This window comes from Nicotiana tabacum, chromosome 8 (assembly GCF_000715075.1).
Source record: "Nicotiana tabacum cultivar K326 chromosome 8, ASM71507v2, whole genome shotgun sequence".
Lineage (NCBI taxonomy): Eukaryota > Viridiplantae > Streptophyta > Magnoliopsida > Solanales > Solanaceae > Nicotiana > Nicotiana tabacum.
Genome location: NC_134087.1, coordinates 8,257,454 through 8,282,043, shown reverse-complemented (window position 1 = coordinate 8,282,043; position 24,590 = coordinate 8,257,454). Strand labels below are relative to the sequence as shown.

The 24,590-nt window shown below is 34.0% G+C and overlaps 2 protein-coding genes across 2 annotated transcripts; both read right to left on the bottom strand.

Annotated features, from left to right (window-relative positions):
* Positions 1-7,599: 7,599 nt before the first annotated feature.
* On the bottom strand, positions 7,600-9,982 carry LOC107799664 (auxin-responsive protein IAA1-like). The gene is made up of 5 exons (XM_016622829.2): positions 9,594-9,982; positions 8,786-8,976; positions 8,593-8,704; positions 7,976-8,037; positions 7,600-7,834 (listed from the first exon to the last, which is right to left on the bottom strand). Exons 1-5 carry the CDS (start codon positions 9,848-9,850, stop codon positions 7,803-7,805), a joined length of 654 nt encoding a protein of 217 aa, XP_016478315.1. The 5' UTR covers positions 9,851-9,982; the 3' UTR covers positions 7,600-7,802.
* A 6,435-nt stretch (positions 9,983-16,417) lies between these two features.
* On the bottom strand, positions 16,418-21,041 carry LOC107799494 (auxin-induced protein AUX22-like). The gene is made up of 3 exons (XM_016622648.2): positions 20,673-21,041; positions 19,599-19,692; positions 16,418-16,791 (listed from the first exon to the last, which is right to left on the bottom strand). Exons 1-3 carry the CDS (start codon positions 20,986-20,988, stop codon positions 16,683-16,685), a joined length of 519 nt encoding a protein of 172 aa, XP_016478134.1. The 5' UTR covers positions 20,989-21,041; the 3' UTR covers positions 16,418-16,682.
* Positions 21,042-24,590: the final 3,549 nt, after the last annotated feature.

Here is a 24,590-nt window from a genome sequence, read left to right as displayed (position 1 = left end):
GATTCCCTATTGAAGATCAGTCTGTCGTTCCCTGGCCTTTCCGAGCGGACGACCTCTTCAAAAAAAGGGGGGGTCCTTCATCGTTTGATTGCAGAAGAAGGCCTACGATCTTGTCGGATCCTCCTTAGGGGTACGTTGCTCCGCTAAAAACCTTGCTGGTGAGACCCTCTTTGGGGAGGAAGTCCGGTCGAGGGGAAAGAGCACTGCAGGTTCTGTTAAGGCCTTGAGGTCTCCGGGTAGAGTTGGAACTTCCGAACGCCCTGGCTTATTGTCTGCATACAGGTTAGTGAAAAAATAACAAAGAAGGGAGGTAGTTTTTCTTTACCGTGTGACGCGTAGGCGATGTTCCGAGGATTGGTACATTATTGTTGTTTTGGGGCACGGATTATAGTACAGCCCTCCGTTGTGTTTAATCGGGCTTGACCGACGATGGGGTTCGCTTACCCTTTGGCTCATTGGAGAGTGGAGATATTGGTGTCGGCGATGCGTCATGTGATGCGGGATTTCCCCTTGCCGTGTATTGCTTCCTGCCGATGGATTTAGTTTCGTTCCTTGTAGGGGATTTCATCCTTTTGGCATGGTGGGGGCAGCCCCGTCCTCGGGCAATGCGCCCGTGGTCGTCTAGATAGGGCGTCTGTGCCTTGCGCCTCCTTTGATGATATGGAACTCGGCATTCCGGTCCGGGCCAGTCATGCCATACTGAGAAAATGGTCTTTCTCCTTGCCATAGCGATTGTCGTTTGGAATCCTCCAAAGATTCGAGAGGTGGTTGCATTTTGACCCGGCGGTCCGAACCGCCTCATCATCTTTAGCCCGTCAGTGCGAATCGAGCCACCTGTACTCATGTGCACATGTTTTATTTAAAATAGATCGAGTGAGGAAGAAGGTTACCGGTGCATCATCGTGAGGTCGAGACGAGATCTCGATACCCTCTTTGTTGAGTGTAAGGGCGTCCTTGGGTGTATATCCCTAGACCCTCCTTTCTCCGGTGGCGAGAAATTTTACTCTCCCTTTTACAAGTCCTTAGAGAGGGTCGTCACTCCTCTATTATCATGGTAATACGTTGCGGCCTGTTTGCTTCGTTCCTCCTGGCAGCCTTCTGTACTAGGTACTGAACTTGAATTCGGTTGCTCGTCAATTTCCGATGGTGATTTTTGTCGAGCGGCTTGGCATTTTTCCTTCGGAGTTGGGGGCTGTCTTCGGCCCCGCGGCCACGCTTGTTATGTATTTCCTGCGTTGGGTTGTGATTCCTTTGAGAGGAATTCGGCCGAATTGGTCTGAGCCATTTGACGTCTCCGGTTTTGCCTATAGCAAACATGATGTTTGGTATAGCGATGTGGAAATTGTACTCTGATGGGCAAAGCGCCCTTGTCGGTTATGCATCCTCGTCAAATCTGGCTTAGTTATTGATTCCTCGATTATATTGTCCTCGGGCCGTTCTCCGATTGTTGCGAGGTAGATTGCATCTCGGGGCGTTCCCCCCATCTCCGGCGCATGGGCGGTACCTCCCTCTGTTTGGCATTGGTTTCTTTGCCAGGAGCCTGATTGAGTAAGGTAAGCACGAGGGGGCTCTCGGATGGTCATCCACGACCCTGATTTGCGACCGATGCCGGGTACGGACATCCGACAAGGTCTTGGCTGGATACCCGATCAAGTTTTGTTTGAACTGCCTTAATATCGTTGGTCTTAGGCTATTTAAGCTATGAGTGAAGGTCTGTGTTGCCCAGTCATCCGAGGCCGGGGGCAATTATGTTCATTCCACCAGGGAATAAGGTGCGAATTCCTGTGGCATTTCATTCTCCCTTTGTTTAGCCCTGGATGTGTCGGGATCTCTCATCACTACTTCGATAGCATCGGCGCGCGTCTCTACGGAGGAATCTACCAGTATGGTAGGAGAGTTTACGGGATCGGGCGCTAGATTATGACGCCACATCATGGTTCCTTTCGAAAGTGTTTCCCCGAACCTCTTCAATAAGGCGGGCTCGAAGTCATCATCTTGTGGGTCATTGCCTTTTCCCGCGCACATATAGGTGGTGATGTGTTTGTTTGGATCTGAGGTCCTGTTGTACCTATAGAGCTTGGCGTTCTGGACTTCCTTGAAATGGGTTCCGGGGCTGCTTCCTTGGTCGTTGGCTGCAATAATTCTCTCAACTGATTCGATCCTTTTGGTGAGATCCTCAAGCATCTTGATTATGGCAGGGTCGGCTACCGATCCATTATTGTTTGATCTCTCGAGAACTTGTTCGGCGGGGGGAGCTATTTCCGGCGCTGCTGTGCTGGGAGTCTTCGGATGACTTTGTAACTGAGCGATGGCCAACTGTTGTGCCTGCAACATTTCAAAAATAACATGAAGGTTGACTTCCTATTCTTCCCGGGCTGGGGTTTTTTGGGCTTCATGTCGGTCGCTCTGCCGCACACTTCTATCGGTATGTGAGGTTTCGTCGATCTGTTGTGTGTCCTGTGAGTCCGCGTCCGCTAGAATCGACTCGGGCGCGTTATCGGGGTTCTGTGGTTGCGTTCTTGCAGCTGGAACAGCCACGCCATTTTCCATGTGGTTTTCGAGGTTATCGTTCTCGATTATGTTTACCGAGCCAGACATTTTGAGCTGAATTCAAGAGATCTTGGACAAGAAAAAGTGTGAAAGATAATTTGCGTTTTTGTAGCGAAACCAGCAAGAAAATAATCACTATTATTTTTAGCCCTACGGTGGGCGCCAAACTATTTACCGTGAAAATGGTAACAACAATTAAATTTGTAAAAGGGATTCTAAAAATACATGATCTATTTTTATGCTAGTTGTTAGGATAGATAATGCTAAGAATATGAAGTTTGATGATAAAATACAAGCTAAAACGGGGCAATGATCAAACCGAGGAGCCTGCTGTCCTGGCTTCAGAATGGTCGATGAAGGACCTCGAGGTCGATATCTAGGCTCGATCTCGAGCTATCGGCGGTAGCCAGGAATGGAATAATAGTTAAGATTTTATTAAACAAGGCTCTTTATGGCCAATACCAAGCAATAAATGAAGAACAAGTGAGAGAATAGTAAGTGTTAGAGTGGCCTCGAGCTAGTAGGAACGGGCAAGTTAGAGAGAGAGAGAGAGAGATATTATTGATCTTGTGAAGGAATAGTTGGAGCAACATCAGCCCCTTACAAAGAAGTGTAGGTTCCCTTTATATAGGAGGGGAACCCGGTTATAATACAACATGCATTAATTGTAAAGTATGGAGATGGGACGGCGAGATGTGACGCTTCGGCATAGGCTCTGGATAGGCCGGCTCTGTCAGATTTGGCCATGTGCCTTTGAAGCTTCCCCTTCTGCTCTAGCCTCGACATCCATCTTCTTTGAGTCGGGTCTCGACGATCCCCGAGAGAGGGGACTCGGTCGTGGCTCCACGTCCTCGGGGTCTCGATGCATTCTTCTGAAGTGGCTTGATAGTGAGGAATTAAGTCCTCTAATTTTGCCGCATACAAAATAGCTCAACTCCAGTGTAAATGTTAAATGCATGTATAATTATACAGCTGTTATGGCAGTTCTTCAAACTCTTTGTAGTCGTTTAACTTTGAGATTCTATTATGTAATTATATAAAGTTGTTATGATAGTTCTTTAATTTCTCTTTTGTTTCTCTGATCTTACTTCTCATTGGTAATTTTTCTATAATTTGATAAGTTGTTTGTGACAGAAGAAGTGATGAATTTCTCTCCACAACTTGGCCACCGCCAAGAATGAATCACTAAAAATAATATGGTTCTCAATTTGTTGATGCAGATTGCTCCATTTTAGAGCTATACGTTCTTGTTTTCTTGAGGAGGTTGGAAGTCAAAGAGCAAGAGACCACCAACTTGATGTAAAAGAAGAATCTTTGTTAAATTTTATTAATTTTGGCCAAGATAATATTTTAGAGCTCAAGTCCAAACATATGGACTTATTTTCAAGAAGCGCAAGATTGATTTCAAGAAGCCAAGATTCTTTCCTTCTTAAAATAGAATTTGTGTTATTCCTTTTAGAATAAGGATTTTCCTTTTAGTAGGATTCTAGTTTCTTTTCCTTGTAGAAATAGGGATTTTACTTTCCTTGTCTTTAGTTATTTTATTTTCTTATTAGAATAGGAATTGTAGTCATCAAAGAAGAGATTCTAGGCCTATATAAAGGGTTCTCTTGCCTTGTAGAAAAAAAAATTACGTTTTTGAGCTTTACCCTAATTTGCAATAGAGTATTTTTCTTTATTGTGTCTTCTTTATCCTTATTTTTGGTTCCAAGCAAGGTGGTGATAGTCTTTATCTTGTTTTCAATTGTGTGTGGTGTTTCTTTATCACGTTAATTGATTCCAAGAGGTGACTTTAGGAATCTTATAGTTCTTGATCATCCAAGAACACGTGTCTTGATCTTTTTTGTTATCATATGATCATAACTTTTCTTGAACTGGTGCATCATCAATATTTACTTGTTTTGAACGAGTAAATAGTCTTTCTTATAGTTCAGATCGTCATTTTTCACCTCGTTTTTGAATCATCAGATTCTGATCCTAAAACTTAAGATACGTTGTTTCTTGAAACAGGCCCACAAACCACGTTTTCGTTTCAAGATCTTGATCCTGGTCGGTTGGTTCTTTGTTAACTCGAAGAATCACATCACAACTTCAATTCAGTAATGAAAAGTTTTACTATTAGATGATCTCTTGTTATGTAAATAGTGGGAATTGCATGTGACTAACCATGTTATCGTTCCAAACAAGTGATTATTATACACAGAATATAGCCCAAGAGTGTCAAACATCTAATTTTGAATTAACGTCACAACTTTACCTAGATTCACTTCATTGAGCAACATACTGTGAAAATGGAGCATCAAAAGTAAACTTGTTATAGCTTAATTCTTTGATAGTACTACTTTATTTTTTTGCATTATTATTTTTGTACTAATCCATTTAGGTTAATGGATCACTTAAAAGAGCCTCAGTCTTTTGCTCGAGGTAGATGTTACCTCTCAATGTTGAAAGAATTTCCTATTTTGTTATCTATGTAGTTAATTGTTATAGCTAAAGTAAAAAAATTGTGGAGGGTACTTTTGTAAACACCCAATTTTTTAAAAATTATGCAATAATTTAATACATCAAATCAAACGATGGATAAAAAATAATCTCAGTATTATTATATACTTTATTCAGCACTATTCTTATACCTCCAGCGAACGATCCCTAAGAGTCAAAAGAAAGCTCTGAATTTCATTTTAAACTAAAAATTGCCAGTGAGGCCTTAGTTTAGTAATTAGTGATTAGCAGGTTAAGATGAACGCGCTAAGACGTGACCAGAACATCCCTCGGAAGTAATAAAATCCAACTCCCAAGTATCATTGATTTGCACTACTGACTTGTCCATTCAAATGAATAAAACAACAAAAGATGCTGGCTTTTAGGTAAGATTCGACCAAGAAAGTACACTTTTAAAACTTAATCCAACGAAACCCAAACAGCAATTCATAAAATAAAATAGAAAACAGTCAAATTCACAGTGCAAAAACAGCATAAAAATCCCCACAAACCACAAAACTGTTCTGAGAAAATAACAACAACAACAATAACAATAACAATCCAATAAAATCTCACAAGTGGAGTTTAGGGAGGGTACAGTGTACGTAGACCTTATCCCTACCCCAAGGAGTAGGGAGGCTGTTTCCGATAGATCCTCGACTCAAGCAGACGAAAAAGACAATATATCAATACCAACAGCAGAAAGCATAGAAATAATAACAGAATCAAAAGTACCAAAAAATAGATCAAAACAGAAAATAGATGAAAAACAAAATAAATTGAGAAAATTCGGGGATTACTTTGGAGCTCAGAGAATTGAATTCAGGCTCGCCGGAAAGATACCATGGGCTAGTCTTTTTTAGGCTTACGAACTGGTGATCTCTAAGAGCCCAATGCTCTTGACTCAAGGAGGTCCTATCCATTAAATTAACAAGTCATAGACTCTCGGGAGAAATTCAAAAATAGCCAAATTTACAAGTGGTCATTCAAAAATAGCTACAGTTTTAAAAGTAATCGAAATTTAGCCACTTTTTATTTAAAGATAAATTTGAACGAAAATACTGTTCAAAATCCGGAAAAATACTCCAGTATAATATACTGGAGTTCCAGTATAATATACTGGTCCTATCCATACCGGTGCTTCAATCTCTAGTATATTATACTAGAACTTTTCGTGTATTGGAGTTCCAGCATAATATGTTGGAAGTTCATACACAGGTGCATCGATCTCCAGTATATTATGCTGAACCGGTTCCTGTCGCAGCAAAATAGTGGTTATTTTTTAATGACTTTGCAAATGCTGGCTATTTTTAAATGACCAGTCCGAAAACTGGCTAGCCGGTGCTATTTTTACTAGCCGCTCGAGTTCTTTACACAAATAGCCCATCATATTTACTATTTATTTTTTCTAGCCACTATACATCTATTACACTGATTATATTCGATTATACACATATTTACATAAATTATACTCTCCCCGGTCCACAATAAGTGATCAATTTGTCTTGGGCACACCCATTAAGAAAATACCAAATTCTAGACAAAATTAGTTAGTGTGACTAAACTACCCTTAATTAAATGTTGCAACATAATTTAATGTGAAGAATAAAAGACTTTTTAGGGATACGTACATAAGGATAATTTTGAAAAAATAAATTGAATTTTTTCTTGATTGTATAAATGGACACTTATTTTGGACCAAGATAAAAAGGTAAATTAATTACTTATTATGGACCGGAGTGAGTGTAATTACCTTGAAAATCTAATTCGTCATCGGTAAGTTAAATTTAAATGGCATGTTAATTACATCCATTTCTACCTAGTCTTGTTTATCCGGCCTTGTATGTCTTATTTTCTAGCAATAGTTAAATATATTTTTTGATAGCATCCGTGTTCTTTGTGGACGCTGCAAGTTGCCCTTGCTAACGTACATACTGAAAAATTAAAATCTAGATCAAAATCTTAGTAAGATGTGTTCTTTACTCTTTAACTTTGAACGATATATCACTTAACATGACTTGTATTTATACAACAACAACAACTCAGTATAATCTCGCTTAGTGGGGTCTGGGGAGGGTAGTGTGTACGCAGATCTTACCCCTACCTTAGGGTAGAGAGACTGTTTCCAAATAGACCCCCGACATCCTTCCCTCCAAGAACTTCTCACCTTGCTCTTGGGGAGACTCGAACTCATAACCTCCAAGACCTTACCCCTACTCGAACTCACCCCGCATGACTTGTATTTATATTTTAAGATAAAACCATCGCAGCATTTTTTATGTGAACTTATTTTGTGAGACGATCTACAAGTGTCACGTGAAAGCTCTATCGCATTAAGTGACAGCAAGAAAATAGAATGAATAAAGAGAAATAATGAGAAAAATTATCTCGTAGGTCTCAAAATATATTCACCAAAGACTCTTTGCTATACTTTAATTTTAAACGCCATAATTTATATAATTAAATGGAATAGTTTTCTTTCACTCTATTCCTATAAAATTGTTTCTGTGTGACATATAAGTTGCAGGTTCGAGCCGGAATATAAATATAAGTATAAGAAAATTACTGTTTAAAAATAATAATTTTAAACTTATAATTCCAAAAGCATAATGGGTGCAATAGTAAGACCTATAGATTGAACCCGTAAAACTTATATCCTAGATCGATATTTTCCTGACAGTGCACCCATTTTTTCCAAAATCTTGGATCTGCTTCTACTAATGTACATGCAGGCCAAGCTGAGAAAACTTCTTCAATCAACTTGTACTCGATCATTTCGCCATTAATTCGTTAGTTCTTGGAGCTGCAGTACACACCATTAACAAAATAATTCGTCCATTTAGTAAATTATTACTATGGCATCTGAAAATTAAGCTAATTTAATTTCACAACTCTTATATGAAGCAGGAATAACAAATTGAGAAGAAAGATAAATTAAATGTACCTAATCCAATGGCCTCTGAGCTCTTCATCAACCTGAGCCTCTTGCAAGATTCAACAAACATTCTGGCAACACAAAATAAATCATAAAAGAAATGTTAATAATAGACAATTAAAAGAAACCCCACGTAAAAGCCAGGAAAAAAGATATAACAAACAGGATTTAACTTATTTACAGTACTGACAGTTTAAGACACTATACTATATCAATTTGGCATTTAGTTAGAGAAAAAGACCTCAGTATGATGCTTATAAATACGGGAGATCAGTTTTAAACTATCAAGTAATGAAGTTGCTTCCCTTATTTTTCAAGTTATCAATTTCACTTATTATGAATGTCGTTATTTATAAATATTTTTAGGTGGATATGAAGAGAGAAATTTGCTTATTTCACTGGGCTGCCCTTCGTGAAGGGAGCCTTGGCGTAACTGAAAAAGTTGTTGTTACGTGACCAAGAGGTCACGGGTTCGAGTCGTAAAAATAGCTTATTACAAAAATACAAGATAAAACTGCGTACAATAGACATTTATGGCCCAACCCTTTCCCGAATCCCGTGCATAGCGGAAACTTAATAATGCACCGGGCAGCCTTTTTATAGGAGAGAAATGTTGTAAAACATACTTCCATGGAACGTCTCCAACTAGCATCCAGTCCCCATCTTTGTCTTCATAAGTTGGCAAGTATTCCACACCATTTGTAGGGTCCATAAGCATCCTCTCATTTACAAAGTTACCTAAAAACCCATAGTAATATTACGCCAAACATCATGATTATACTTAAAAGAAGTTGAGAAACTATGAAAGATTATACTTACAGATAGTTGTTAGGCAAGTAAACATGTTTTCTAAAGCAATTAGCAGCTGATCATAGCTGCTATACATCTCCAAATCAACTTTTCTCAAGTAGGGAGCTCCATCTACTGCCACCTTCACGTATTTGCACTTCTTTACTACTCCTATATTCTTCCTGTTTGATCTCACTGGTGGCCATCCAATTACTTGTGTCCTAATATTATTTTTCAAAATTTTGTCAAACTTTAGTGCACTAAGAATAATTTTTTTAAAAAAAATCTTCAATTATGATTAATATATACAACCATCTAGAGGTTAGTATATGGCAAGCTCATTCGGTAATCTCCCTGTTTTCCACAAGCGGAGGATTCAAACCCCATAAATAGCGTAGCATCTCTTTCCTTTCCCCCAATGTAATTGGAAAAAAAAAATACGCAGAACCCTAAATACAACCATCTATGATTAAGCAGTGTCGTAACCACATATAATGGAGCGTGGCTAGTTGAACATCCTTAATCAAAATATTATACGGTGCATATAAAATTTATATTGCGTATATAAATAAAAAATCACTTTTTATCCATCTATATTAAAACTAGAACACTCTTTGCAAAATTCTTGATTTCGCCACTGTAGTTAAGGTGTACTTCTTAACCTGTTGATCACCTTAACTATATGTGATTAACCAACAAAAAAGAAAATACTACAACCAAACAAATGTACTGTATATTATTTATTGTAGCAGCTAACCTATTTTATTTTGCAGGTAACTAATTACGCGTAGTTATCATGTGTACAAGTTGAGCTTTATGTTTTTATTAGGGAACTTACTTTGCCGAAGGTTTGGTTGCGGTGGAGATTTCATTGTTGCAATAATGGCCATCTTCGTAGTTTTGATCTTGAGGATTTGTGGAAGTAAAGCTTCCTAGGCTCAACTCAACAGCTTCAGATGAGAGTCCACGTTTCGCACCACAGATTTGTTTTTCTGAATCTCGGCGTAACCCAAGAGTGAGTTCAGTTTCCTCGAAACTGAGACAGGACACATCGGATTCCGACAAGTCCTTTGTTTTTGTTTTCTCCGATGACATTTTTTTTACTTCTAGTTCTGTAGGCTACAAGGTGTTAAAAAGTGGCTACAAATTGAAAAAAGGGGCTACGAGAAGTGTTGGGTCTGATGTTTGGCTACTATATAAGCTTGGGAATGTGGAAGGAGGCTATCATTTTAATTAACCATTCTCCTCTCAACACGTTTAGACAGATGGGCATGCAGTTCCGTTTAATTAAGGGAGTGAATTATGGGAAATCATGCATCTCTCCGATTTGATTACTTCCGCAACCTTGGGTCTCATGTGAATCATTCTCTTTGTTATATGACCCAATTCAAATTTTAAGAGTCAAACGAGTTGTATTTTGACTATAATTTTTTAATTTTTTTTAATATTTTAAATTATTAATTATTATGATTTATAATATATATATATGGTTAAAATTAAGAGATTTGAATCTCAAAAATACCACATAGAATTGAGACCTATGAAATAGCATTTTTCTTGTTGAAAAAGAGTTTGCTTTTTACTCCACTTACCGCATAAAAATATTTCGCACTATAAATTTGCTTCAAATTTTAATGCAGATTAGTGTTTACCTGTATTTCGAGTATTAGTAGCTACTCTGGCGATAAAGTGGCTAATTTTATAAACAGAATTACAAAATTAAATCTAATTCTTAAAAAAAATAGTGCAGTGACACTCTGTAATTATTGAAAGCTCTATAACGAACATGGTGGAATTTATTGAGAAAAAAAATCGTCTTTTAACCATATTGAAAAGGACCGGGACTATATGCGCCCATGTCTTTGCTTGCGCTGTTCAGTCATTATTGGAAAAAGAGGTTCTTTTTATCTAATCATATTAGATGTCCAAAGTTTATTTGTTCGCCTAATCATGATTCATGTTGGATAAATTTTGTTAAATAATAGAGAGAAAAAAATCAAATTTGTCTTAAAAATTATTTAATTTTGCTCTTCCTTTTATTTTTTGTCAATATATACTTTTTCCTTAGCAAATCTGTTGGGCTAAAACGGCTCATAGATACTGTTGATACGATATAATATTGTCCGTTTTGAATCAAGCTCACACGACCAAAAGGTCTCACACCATTAAGCGCGACATACACATTACATGTAAGATCCCAACTTTCTCACCTATCAATTTAGAAACTTTATTCGCACATCCAATAAGACCTCCTTGTCGAACTAAGTTCTACCTGGTCCACTACCATATGATCCATGGATCTCACCTTTGAACCAGTTCCACGTGGCCCATTACCACGATCGACTGGTCAATTTTTGAGTTTCACTGTGTATCACCCACATTGTTACAGTATTTTTGGCAATTGAAACCCACAACTAACTTCTTTTTGTGTCCGTGTCTCCGAGCTCATAAAGGTAAGCAAACCGAACCTCGCACTATTACTCTACCACTCGTCCCGCTGAATTTGGGATATGATGCTATTTTTAGGCTAAAACGCCTGTAAATACTTTTAATACGGCGTGATATTATTCGTTTCCGGCTAAACCTATATGATTTTCTGCCTCACACCATTAAAATATCCTTACGCTTTATATATAGACTCCCAAATTTTTCAGCTATCGATATGAAATTTTTTTTTACACCCAACAAAATCATTTTATATTTACCCTTTGTCATTACTAAAGCTCCGATCTTGAAATGAATAAACTTCACGTATCCAAAATTTACAAGAGGAAAAAGCCCAATTTACCTTTTAGTTTAAGAATTCGTTATCCTATTTCCTTTGTTCCAATTTATGTGAAACTATTTTTTTTTTTTTTACGTTTTAAAAAGAATGATAACAACAACAACAACAACAACAACAACAACGGCCCAGTATAATCTCACAAGTGAGGTCTGGGGAGGATAATATATACGCAGAACTTACCCATACCCTAAGGAGCAGAGAGGCTGTTTCTAGGAAACTTTCGGCCCAAAAAGAATGACTATTTTTTAAATATAATTTGAAAAAAATTTAATTTAAACTTCTAACTCTACCCTTAATGAGAATCATTTATAATCATATAAATAATTTAGATTCTTTTTTGACTTATTTAAGAACATAAATTCTACCAACCTTAATTTTTCTTAAATTTCATATTCAGTCAAACAAGTTCACATAGATTAAAACGAACGAAGTATCTCGCTGCACGAACAAGTGATTGAATGAAGCAAAACCATGGCGTTGGCGCCCGTGTGTACAGAAAGGTGATGAAAGAGTTGGTGGGCCCTACATGTCTGGGGTACTTTAGGGAACAGGTCAACCTAGAAGAGTCCATGTGCTATACCCAAACTCAAATTAAGAAAGTAAAAGGGTCCCACAAAGGATAATCATGTGACCCTGTTGCTTTGTCGGGTTTTGACTTATTACTACCTTTGTCACGCCAACCGACACGTCCACTCTTTATTGTATGCTTACTTATGTCTACCATTTATTCTGCAAAAAACTCAATGAAATTGAAATAGGACTAATTATTACGCAGTACGTACTATCATGGGCGAAGCTAAGGATTGTTAATTATCAAAAAAAATTCATTGCAGACGAGTTAAATCTCTCTATAACTTTTTTCGTATATAATAATAATTTATTATTGTAACTAAGCTTTTTCGGAATCAATTTTCATATTATGTTATTATAATGCATCCAAAAATATTTGAAACAAACGAGCTTGTTATAAAGAGGTTTTGACTATATAGATAAATATATTTAGATTTTAAAGATATATAACATATATTGAACATTATTTATGAAAGAATTTCTTTTATTTTTTTAAGTTTGAACACTTTTGAAGAAATTTTTATCTTCATCACATACTCACTCCATACTACCTTCTCGTCAACACGTAGTACTAAACTTGAGGGAATTTATCACGGGGTAATTGAATGAAAGTAACTTATATAAGCACAGCTAATATAATTTTTTGTCTTTTAATTCATTTTAACATTTTAATATCAAGTAATAAATCCATTTTGTTGTTTATTAGTGTTCACTCCGTTAAGTTGAAGTGTTCAAATGGAAAAATATAAGTTCATATATAGGCTTTACAAATCGGTACAAATTTAATTGAAGTGACCAGGAAACCATTACGCCTAAAAATTAATATGATCAATTTCATTATTAATCAATATTAAAAAATTAATCCCTTAATATATGTGAAAACAATTGAAAAAATAAATTAAAGTAGACATGATAGAGTATTAATCGCAATACGTTTTTTATGAACTGTGCGCATATTGTAATTTGGTACTAGTTCGTACTGTCTAAACCAGTGTAACTAAAAGCACATGCCACACATGACTCCATATTTTGGTTGAACACATATATTAATGCATATGTAATGATATATGATCTCGTAGCTTTACGGTTAAACACAGGGCGAAGCTATGTTGGGTCAACGGTAGTCAATTAAATACCTTTTACAAAAAAAAAATATTTGTTATTAATTAAAAAATAAATTTTGAATACCTTTGCATAACCCATTAGCAAAGTGTGTTCAAAACTTCAAAACTTTTATTGAATTTCATGATTTTGTCACTGGTTAAGCATAACATGAGTACTGGTAATTAATGATTTCAGTAGTGGCCTAGTGGACAGACTCTTCATTTAATATTTGAACATGACAAAATATTAAAGTGAGTTTTGGGGATGAACAGTAGACGTGGACCTGTCTTCTTGATGTGTTTCAATATTTAAGGTTATTTTTCTTGAATTGATTGGACATTGCATATTTGGCAGTTAGATGGTACTCCTTTTAGTCGAAAATTAGCTATTTTTTTTTGTTGTTTTCGCACAAAAACGCACGTATTAAGAAATTTACCTTTTAACATTAATTAGCAATGAAATTGGTCATATTAACATTTACTATCTTCACATAAACACTTCTAACACATACTTTAACATTAATTACTCCAAGGGCAATGGAGGAAAAAAATAATTAATTCATTCTTGAAATCTGAAAAAATTACTTATTTTGAACTACAAGAAAAAAGCTAAAAAATCACTTATTTTGGACCGGAAGGAGTATTATCCTTTTTGTGAAGGAATGCATACTTAGATTGACCTCTTATAAAAAGGGACAAAGAGTTTATCAACTTTTCTTGTGCGTGTGCAAGTTATTTTTGGAAATGGCATGAATTTCATTATAAAAATTACAGACAGGACATGAGTGACTACGTACTCATTGGTTAAAATCAATTGTAAAGGACAAGAACTTGTGAAATTTAGACCTACAACAATAAAACCACATGCGCTGTCTAGACTTCGTGTACAATCTACTTCAGTAACTAATTAATACTAACAAACATATGTAGGCAAAAATCTGAAAGATATATATTAAACTAGATGTTGTATCTCGTTCTTGTGCTATTTTTCAATAATCGTTATGTCTTGATCAGCTTGCATGCATGTATCTTCTAGCTCTTGAAAGAGCAAAATTACTAGTGCATGATTATAATTTCATGATAGATTTCGACTATAACATTGATTTAGATCTCCTTTATTTTTTTTATTTTTTTTTGTTGGACTAGTTACTTATTACGAACGGACTGTGATACTTTTTTTTCGAATTAAGCAATTCGCCCAGGCTTTCGCCTTTCGTGATAGTAACATTGCTTTCTACGCCTAGTTTACGAGTAATAATCAAAAGCTCCAGATCATGATACTGAATTTGCACTTTGATAAGTCTTTGCAGGGAGAAGAAGTCAAACCGACAGATACCATTATATGCAAATAGGTATATATATGCAAATAGGCAAGAAGTGCTTATTGCAGTTGAAGAAAAAGAGAATGAGTGCAAATTACACAATTCAAAGTTTCTAGCAGAACATAGTCTTAATCATGTGATTATGGATCAATTAACCGAATCCCATTTAAGATTAACAAAAAAAAATATTATTAAAATCATGTTATTCCCTAAACATTAATCACAAGAATGCCTTCTGTCGGACGTATCTTTGAGGAGATTATGGATGGCAGTTTAATTAGTTGGTTGGTATATATTAGAATAGATACGTTACTACTAAATTATGCATCTATTGAAGAACCTGCATTGATCTTAGCAATAAACTGAATACTCCATAATATTCTTGATTATATTATTCTACTGAATAATATTATATTCTTGATTCTCTTTTTCGACTTTGATAATGTATTACACCCCTAATTCACGTTGGACATGAGAACTGAAAACTTGACCTGAGAACATGGTTTCTCGTGTGCTTTAGAAATAATTACTTATGTTGGTCTTTTATGTGATGCACTTTGATTGAGTATGAAGTTTTTTTTTAAAAAAAAAAAAGACAGTTGAAATTTATGGTCTAAAACAATTAATTCATATTTGTATGATTATAATCATCTCATAAAAGATAACATGAAAATTTTAAAGTTAAATTAGTTTTAAATATAAAAATATTAAAAACAAGCTAAAAGAATGCTTTTGGGACGGAGTACCTACTACTCCATTGCTTGTTCAAAAATGGATGTTTGACTGATAAATGTTTGGATTGCATTAGAAGTCTGAGCATGCATGCATGTAAGCGTTAAATTAAGTTATGCTTATAGTGGAAACTTTCATTGTTCATCTGTTTTTCATATTCCCAAGAGAAAGATACATAATGCATGGGAAATGAGTTGGATTGATACAGAACCTTGCCATTGGTATCTCTTCTAACTAGGCCAATTATACCATGTGGCATTGTAAACTTTTCACTGGATTCTAGGGGTTTGATTGATCCAAGCTTTAATTATGTTGAACAGATAAACAACAGAATGAACCTAGCCACCACATTAATCAAAATTATCTATTTTAGAGCTATATTTGCGTATCGGGGGTCAATGTATTATTGCTCCTGCTTTAGAATAGAAAAGGATTTAATTATGCACATTGATAGTATAAGTTTACCAGCTGCGCCAAGACTCCCTTCAATCGTGTTGAATAGATAAACAAGAGAATGAACCTAGCCATCACATTAATCAAAATTATCTATTTTAGAGCTATTTGCGTATCGCGGGTCAATGTATTATTAGTCCTGCTTTAGATTAGAAAAGGATTTAATTAAGCCCATTGTTAGTATAATAATTTTTTTACATTATCAGTGTATTTGTATCTAGTACAACAAGTTTATTTTATTTTCTTAGTTATCAAATTAATTAAGTTTATAAAAAAACAGTTAATATTTGTTTGTTGTTGGTTTCTCTAATTAATCTGTTTTTGAAATCAATAATATAAAATCTCGTGTAGCACGTTGAGGTTATAATATATTACTACATTGTTTCTAAATACCCGCTAATCTGATATCTCAATAGTGACCAAACTTACCTTAGCGTACCAGAAATTATTTGTAAATTTTAATGGCTTAGTTTCTTACGTAATTTTAATGGCTGAGAAGATTTTTGAAAATCTTTTAGAGTATATTTGTAAACAATTGTGACGCAGATTAATTTTTCAAATATGGTGTTAGGAAACTTGACTAAAGCTCCCCATATTTGACGTTGCAATAAAACAAAGTTACCAGTAATATATAATGAGATAAAAAGGAAGACAAACGATTTTGTTTTAAAAAAAAAAGAAGAGAAATTACATGTCCTAAAAGAAAATGCAGTAGCTGCGAGCTTTAAGCACATTATCTGGATTACACTTATACAACAATAATAGAGCAACAAAATAACTAGAAGAGGAAATCATATACTTATTCAACACCTAAAATTACAGCCACATTTGATGTAGGGTATTTCTCAAACAAAACATACGAACAAAACATTAATAACGTAATTAATTATATGAGAGGCCACTCGTCCAGTGGTTAATCACTCTATTTCTTACTAATAATCCACTGATTAAAAATTAAATCCTCATTTGTCTTTAGACATTCCCTTGAGAAAGTCTTTTGTTCGAATTCCTATCACCTTTGCATCCGATCTCTTCATAATCCTTAGCCTTTTGCATGATTCAGTAAACATCCTGTAAATCACGGTTTAATATATTCATTAGATTTTTTACCTTTCCCCACCAAAAGATTAAGAGCGAACCGATGCACAAAGTATTTCGCATTAACATTGGGTCTGGAGAAGAACCGCACCCTAAAGATATGATGTAGACAGTCTACCATAATACAAGCATTAGTAATTGCTTCAATGCTCTAATCTTTTTAAGTTACCGAGCTCTAAGTTAATAATTGAAGCAGTACATATTCAATAAATTTCATAAGATAAATACAGGGTTTGAACTAAAGTTACAGGCTTCGACCAAACCCATAGTTGATGGGCTAGCTATGCCCCTGCACACTGATACAATTTTATCGTTACTCCAAGATTCCCTTCTACTAATACCAAAAGATCAGTTAAAAGGAAAATAATACATATAAATAAAAAAAATAGATTAAGAAATATTCAAGATATAATTGATTATGTACTAGGACGAGATAGCAAATTAAAGTTGTCTAAGGGGTCGTTTGGTAGGATGCATTAGATAAAATAATGCTTGCATTAGCTTTGTGTATTAATAATACCTTGTTTGGTAGACATTTTGAACCTATGCATTAGTTATGTAAGCATTAGTTATGTAAGCATTAGTTATACATCCTATTTGGTATTATCATATGCATAATTAATGCATAGAAAATCATGGTATTAGCAATGCAATGGGTTTTAATGCATGTATTAGCTTAGTTAAAGACAAAATTGTCCTTCAAAATTTATGCTTGATTAAAATATGCTAGTTATTATATTGATGCAAGTTTAAAATAATTCAAATAGTGAGAAATAAAATTATATCTCTAGTAAATAAATAAATACTTAGCATATTTCCTTTTTTATAAACAAATATTTAGTTCTATTTTACAATATAGGTAGACAAATCAAATAATTTTTTAAAATTTTTTCATTAAAAATATTTTTCAACATATGTTTCTTTTAAAAAGTTTGAGTGATGGACTAGTTTTGGGGGTATTTTTGTAAACAAGCAATTCTTTTAGAAATTGTGCAATGTTTTAATACATCAAACCAAACAATAGATAAGAAATATATTAGCATAACTAATATCACGATAACTAATGCAAGCATAACTAATATCAGTATTACTAATACACCATATTCAGCATTATTCTTATGCACTCTACCAAACGAGCCCTAACAGTTAATGATAGTCCAAGAGAAAACGTGGTCCAGAAAAGCTTTTAATGTGATAATTACTGTTTGACCTGCTATATACATTGTCCTATGGGACATTCTTGTCTGATTCAACAATTTCATGAAAAAATACGTGTTTGTCGGCAATTTCTGACTTCTGGAGAAGAAACTGTGGCTGGTGAAAATCATTGTACAAACTCAGTTTCCCACTGTCCTTTCACTTTTATGTGGGGATACTTTAGACTTCCGGTCTTTTGTCTTCGAATATATTTTTGGAATTCTTATTTTTTTTTTTAAATCAATGAGTTTGATTTATGCTAAGTAGTTTAACTTGGTAGGATCGGACTTATCATACATGGTTGAATATTTTATTGATCATAATTCAGGGATTTCTTCCCAAAATTTGGGGTATCTTTGGTAAAAAGAAAGAATATAACCTTTAGTATTTAAATCAATTCTTTTCTCTCTAACAAGTTTAGTCGTAATGTTCAAGTCACTAAAGACGGATTTAAGATTTAAGCGGGTAAATTTTCAAAATAGTTACAGTATATAACTATGATTTTTTCATTAAAAACAAATAACTTTGTTTTCTTATATAAAAATCATAAAATTTTCACTTATTCACATAAAAATCATAGTGACCGAGAAAAATAAATTTCTGGTAGTATTTTCTTATTTTATGTTTTTCTATTTTTTATTTTTAATTTAATAGATAATAATTCAATTAAAATAGGAGAAACATATATTATTAGCAACTCCAAAAAATAATAGTCGATATATATATATATATATATATATATATATATTATTTTATTTTTGTTTAGCGAATGCAATTAATTAGTTTCGGTTCATATTTATTTTATTTTTTTAAAATAGAAATGACCCAACTCAAACCGGCCCAATACTCATATACATATATTAAAATAATATTAAAATTTAATCTTTTCCCGAAAAAAAAAACTTAGTTTGGAATGTACGAGATTCTGGTAATAAAAAAAGAGAGGTATAATTAGAGAGCACTTGAAACAAAAATTCTATAAATTTTAATGAAATCTTGAAAAGAAAAAAGGAAAAATAGAGGTATCGTGATTTGAAAGATTTACTTTGAGTATTATTTTAATTTATATATATGGGTATTATTATTTATTAGATAGAAAAAAAACAAAAAAATTGTGGAATAAGAAAATAATACTGAAAAGTTGTATTTTTCGGTTAGTATGATTTTTGTGTGAGTTAGTAAAAAAAATTATGATTTTTGTATGAGAAAACAAAGTTATATGACTGTGGTGAAAAAAATCATTGTTGTAACCATTTGTGAAATTTATCCGTATTTAAGCACTATGAGTTTAATCTTAAAATTTTTAGCATAGAACCCACTATATTTTAAAGCAATAGTTCCATATCTACTATTTTTTGTAATTATAATAAATTTATACTTCGCGCTAAAAATACTAGGTTCAAATAAACTCTATACCTTCATTCTGCATTCGCATTTTAACTGTGTCAAAATTATCATTATTAATAGCAGTGAAAATCCTACCAACAAAGTAATACTCCCTCGTCGCATTTTAACTGTCGCAAAATAAGAAGTAAAAAAAAAACTATTTTTAATATATTTGACTAGTAGAGAAGTGAACTTACTCCCAGGGAACGTCGCCGAGAAGCATCCAGTCTCCATCTTTGTCCTCGTATATTGGAATGTACTCTGAACTGTCTCCTTCTTTCAACGCTTCGCCTGTCCATATTTCCCACCAATCTCATTTATTATTCCCTTTGTCTGACTTTCAAGTATTAATTTAAAAATAGATTTTCAGTTTTGTTTGTTTATTTTTGCGTATCAAGAAAAAAATAATTTATTTTTCCTATTTTACCTTTAGTATTAATTATTATTTTTCAAATCCATTAAGATTATACACTAATTAATATGAGTATCATGGTAAATTATATACTTTATTTATTATTCTTAAGAGGTGTGCTAAATCAATAGTGGATAGTTAAAAGTGAACGGAGGGAGCAGTGGCGGAGCCACACCCTCTTCGTCGAAAAATTACACTGTTTAGTTCGATAATTTTTTTTAGAATATGTACATATACTATATAATGACACTCCTTGACTTCTTGGTGAGTTTCTTTCTTTATATTTTGACTCCCCTTAATGAAAATTCTGGCTCCACCACTAGGAGGGAGTACTTGTCACTTTTAGCATATTAAGAGAAGACAATTTTTTTTCTGTTATACTCATAGTATTAATTACTCATTTCAAATTATTTTTTCAAATTCATTAATAATATGCATCAATTAATATGTGTATCATGATAAATTATGCACTTCATTTGTTTTTTTTAAGGGGAGTGCAAAGTCTATAGTGGACAAGTAAAGATGATCAGAGGGAGTATAAAATATTGTAGTAGTAATGCACTAATTTCACTATGATCTTTTTAATTTTCCTTTTTTCTTTTTAATTTTTAAGTCTAATTTATACTTCGCTTCCCTTCTGCATTTTCGTGATAGTTTTTTTACTTCCATTTTTCAAATTTGTTTTGAAAATGCTTTTCTTGAGTCGAAAGTCTAATAAAAATAACTTCCCTGTCTCATACAAGACAGAGGTAAAATCTGCGTATACCTCGCCTTCCCATCAACTTACAATTTCCATCTGTTTGTGTGTTTGCAATTCTGCATGGCATAATTAATAAACTAAAGAAACAACAAAACTTACAAATGCCATAGCAACCAAAGAGCTTTTCAAGATTCATGACAAATTCAGAGTAATCGTTTTGAGTCCCCAAATCAACTTTTCTAAGAAAAGGTACACCATCCATGCTAACTTTCACGTACATTTTAGAGCTATAATTCTTTCTCCGATAAGCACAAACCGGCGGCCAACCAACAACTCGATTTTTGTTGTGACACTTGACATCATCATCGTCGTTAACGTTGCTACTATTTCGATCACTGTCAATATCTGAAAATACCCTTTTCTTTTCACCTGGAATTCCCAATCTTAGCTCAGTAATTTCAAGTTCTGTCGCCATTATTTCTTTTTCGAGTCAATTTTTGAGTTAGTAATAAAAGCAAAAGGGTAGTAGTTTTAATTTATAGTAAAGAGAGGAGCAATGCCAGGTCAATGAAGGCTAAATGGTCGGTCACATGAGATAAAAAATGGTAGGGAACTATATGTTACCTAAAACACTAATATGGACCGGCAACTTTCTAATTTTATATGGGAGAAAAATCGTACGTTGGGTTATATAAATATTGGAGATTTAGTGAGTAGTGTTTGATATTTGTAAATAAAAAACATGCCATGTGATCTCCCTGATTGAAGGGTTTGCCAATTTATATGCATATATTTAGACACACACATGCGTGTATATGTCTGCAAAATAAATACACCGAATTTGTTGTGTAATTATTAAAGTGAGGCTTCGAGAAAATTCATGGAAAATATTGAATAAATTTCACAAATTATTATATAACTATGACTTTTTTTCACCAAAATCATAACTATGTTTTCCCACTCAAAAATCATATTGACCGAAAAATACAACTTTTCGATAGTATTTTCTTATTCTAGATTTTATTAGTATTTTTTATTTTCGGAAAATACTACTAGAATGTTGTATTTTTCTGAGTTATTGATAGTTCTATGATTTTTGTGTAACAAAACATAGTAGTATATAACTTTGATAGAAAAAAATTATAGTTATTTGACCATTTGTGAAATTTACCCGAAAAATATATAGTGAACCGTTTGGTTTTGGAGATCATAGAGAATTAGAATGCAAAAGGAAATGAAAATACCCGAAAAGAGACGTATCAAAAATTAAAAGTAGGTTGTTTCAACACATGATGTGATATATATTATGAGTATATACTTATGAGAGGATAGGAATGCAACTTATAGAAGTTATTATAGTTATAGGTCTTACATTATCATTTACTAGTCACATTGACATATTCAAATTAATAGAAGTTTAAATGCAACTTATGGAATAATATATATTGCTTCTTGTGGCGAGTACAAATCTGTATGAACATTTCCAACGATATCCTATCAAAGAACAACTACAACCAACATTCAGAAACCATAGTATCTCTAAAAAGGGAGGCAAAAAGTTTAAGTCAAAGAACAATTAGAATATCATGCAATTCTGTTTAAAAAGGAATTAGAAGCTATTTCGTTGAGAATCTGCCACCGCTATTAGTACATAAAATCATGCATTGAATAATATATCCTTGAATCCACATATTGCTCTAATTACTCTATTATTTAGCAATGATATAGTAATAGGACTTATGCAAATTAATGAAATTTTTGACCGTCTTCCTTCCAAAAGAGAAAAAAAAGCTAGAAAAAGGGGCATTTCCCTCTAATGTTGATTACTACTAATCATGATCCTCAGATATCTTCTTTTTTTCCAATGGGAAGATGCTCAAGCATTGTATCGACCTTATAAAAATAGAACCGAGAGAATAAAACAATTTCTTTGGCATTAATTATAATGTTGTGCGCATTGCACGGGTACTAATACTAGATTTTTTATGGAATAAAGGGCAACTCGATGCACTAAGCTCCCGCTATGCGCGAGGTCTAGAGAAGGGCCGGACCACAAGGGTCTATCGTACGCAATCTTATCCCACATTTTTGCAAGAGGCTATTTCTTCAATTTGAACCCCGTGACCTCCTGGCCGATCACATGACAACAAGTTTACCGGTAACGCCAAACTAGCATACGCTTCCTTAGGATAGGACAAGGCAATGAAACAGACTAATAACATCGTCCTACATAAGGACACATGTAATATAGAGTTTGTCCCCAACACATTGACCCAAATCATAATGTTGTTTGTGATCACTCCAAGTCAATCACATACCCATTCTGCCACTTGAGGCCCCTACCCGACTACCAGAGTCAATTAAAGAGTTTAACTTCTGGGCAGACAATGTACAGTTTTTTACATGCACGTTCAAGTAAATCTGAGCTATAACAATATTTATAGTAATCTTAAGTTGGTAACTTGAATAGTGCATTATATATTCTTCTATGACCATTTCAAGTCAATTCGCTGTGTAATCTTTACATTTGATTAAACTTTTAATTAAATTAATTAAAAAATTTAACGTGCCCAACGCAGAGTAATTTTATAAACAGTGTAATATATCACATTGTGGGAAGTTAACCTCTTCTTTCGATTTCAGTTCAGACCATCAATTAACTTATTACTTCCTCGGTCCCATCTTATGTAGCATATAGTTTCCTTTTTAGTTTTTCCAAAACGAATAGTAATACATTTTTTTTATTTAAAAATAATTTAATTTTTATACTTTTTACTTTTATAAAATAATTTATTGCCATACAAATATTTAAGGCTTATCGCAAACCTTAAATTTCAAAAAGAATTCTTAATTTATTTTCTTAAACTCTGTACCTAGTTAAATAATACTGCATAAATTGCGAACGAAAGGAGTATATGAAATGTGTGGCTAAGATAATGTTGGGAAGCCAAGTTATTAGGCCCTCGTAGCACGTGAATGGCACGTGGGGCATGCATTCAAATAAGTAGCTATTGAAATAATGGAGGTTTTCTCATGGAGTTTGCTTTAGCCTTTAACTGTTAGAAATATGTCAAAAGAAAGCTTGTGGTTAAAGGAAGAGAAATCACCTTAAAATTGTGTCAAACATAAGTTGAGACAGAACCGAGTCCATTCACGTAACTTCTATAGGTTTCACAGTACGTACATAGAAAATTATAATAGTAAAATCTCCTTTCGTTTTCACTGAAATCCACGTACATAATGACGACACATAACGTTAATTATAGTTTTATAGATGATTCACGAAGCGTCTAGTACGTAAAATTGCATGGATTTGTTGTGTTGCGAGACATGCATATATACTACGTACGAAAAGATTGATATTCTTGTTTCTTGAAATCTCTGCTTGTCTTCTACCGTTGTGCTGGTGCGTACGATAATTGATAGTAGAAACCAAATAGGTTTACAACTTCGCCACTCATTATAAAGTAGAGAACGTGGCGGATTTAGAATGTCAAGTATGAGATTAATTGACAAGTGGGATTTGCTCGGTTGGTAAAAGCACATCCACCCACGATTGTTAGGTCCTGGGTTCGAGTCATGCTAAAGGAGAGGTGTGGAAACATTATAGATCCTCCTAACTAGAATTTGACCACCAGTTATTTTTCATTGTTGATCATCTTTTTGTCCTGTTGTTTTTATTCTACTTTTATATGGCTTTTGGTACTGCCCCTTCTTGTCTATATTTTCATTAATATGTTGCTTATACTTTCCTGAGCCGATGGTCTATTGGAAACATCCTCTTTATCCTCACAAGGTAGGGTAAGATCTGCGTACACACTACCCTCCCCAGACCCCAACAGTGTGGGATATTACTGGGTATGTTGTTGTTGTTTTAATAAAAAAAGTATGAGATCAATTAAATTCACCATATTAATTTTTGAATCCATATTTTAAACACACTTGAAACTTGAATCTATTAAGTTTAAATTTTGAATTTGGCCAGCTTTGGAAGTTGCTCTGTTCTTATCGTTCCATTTTCCAGGACCCTCCTTTCACTGCTCATCAGTTCATGCACTTATGCAAGGCTACAGATAG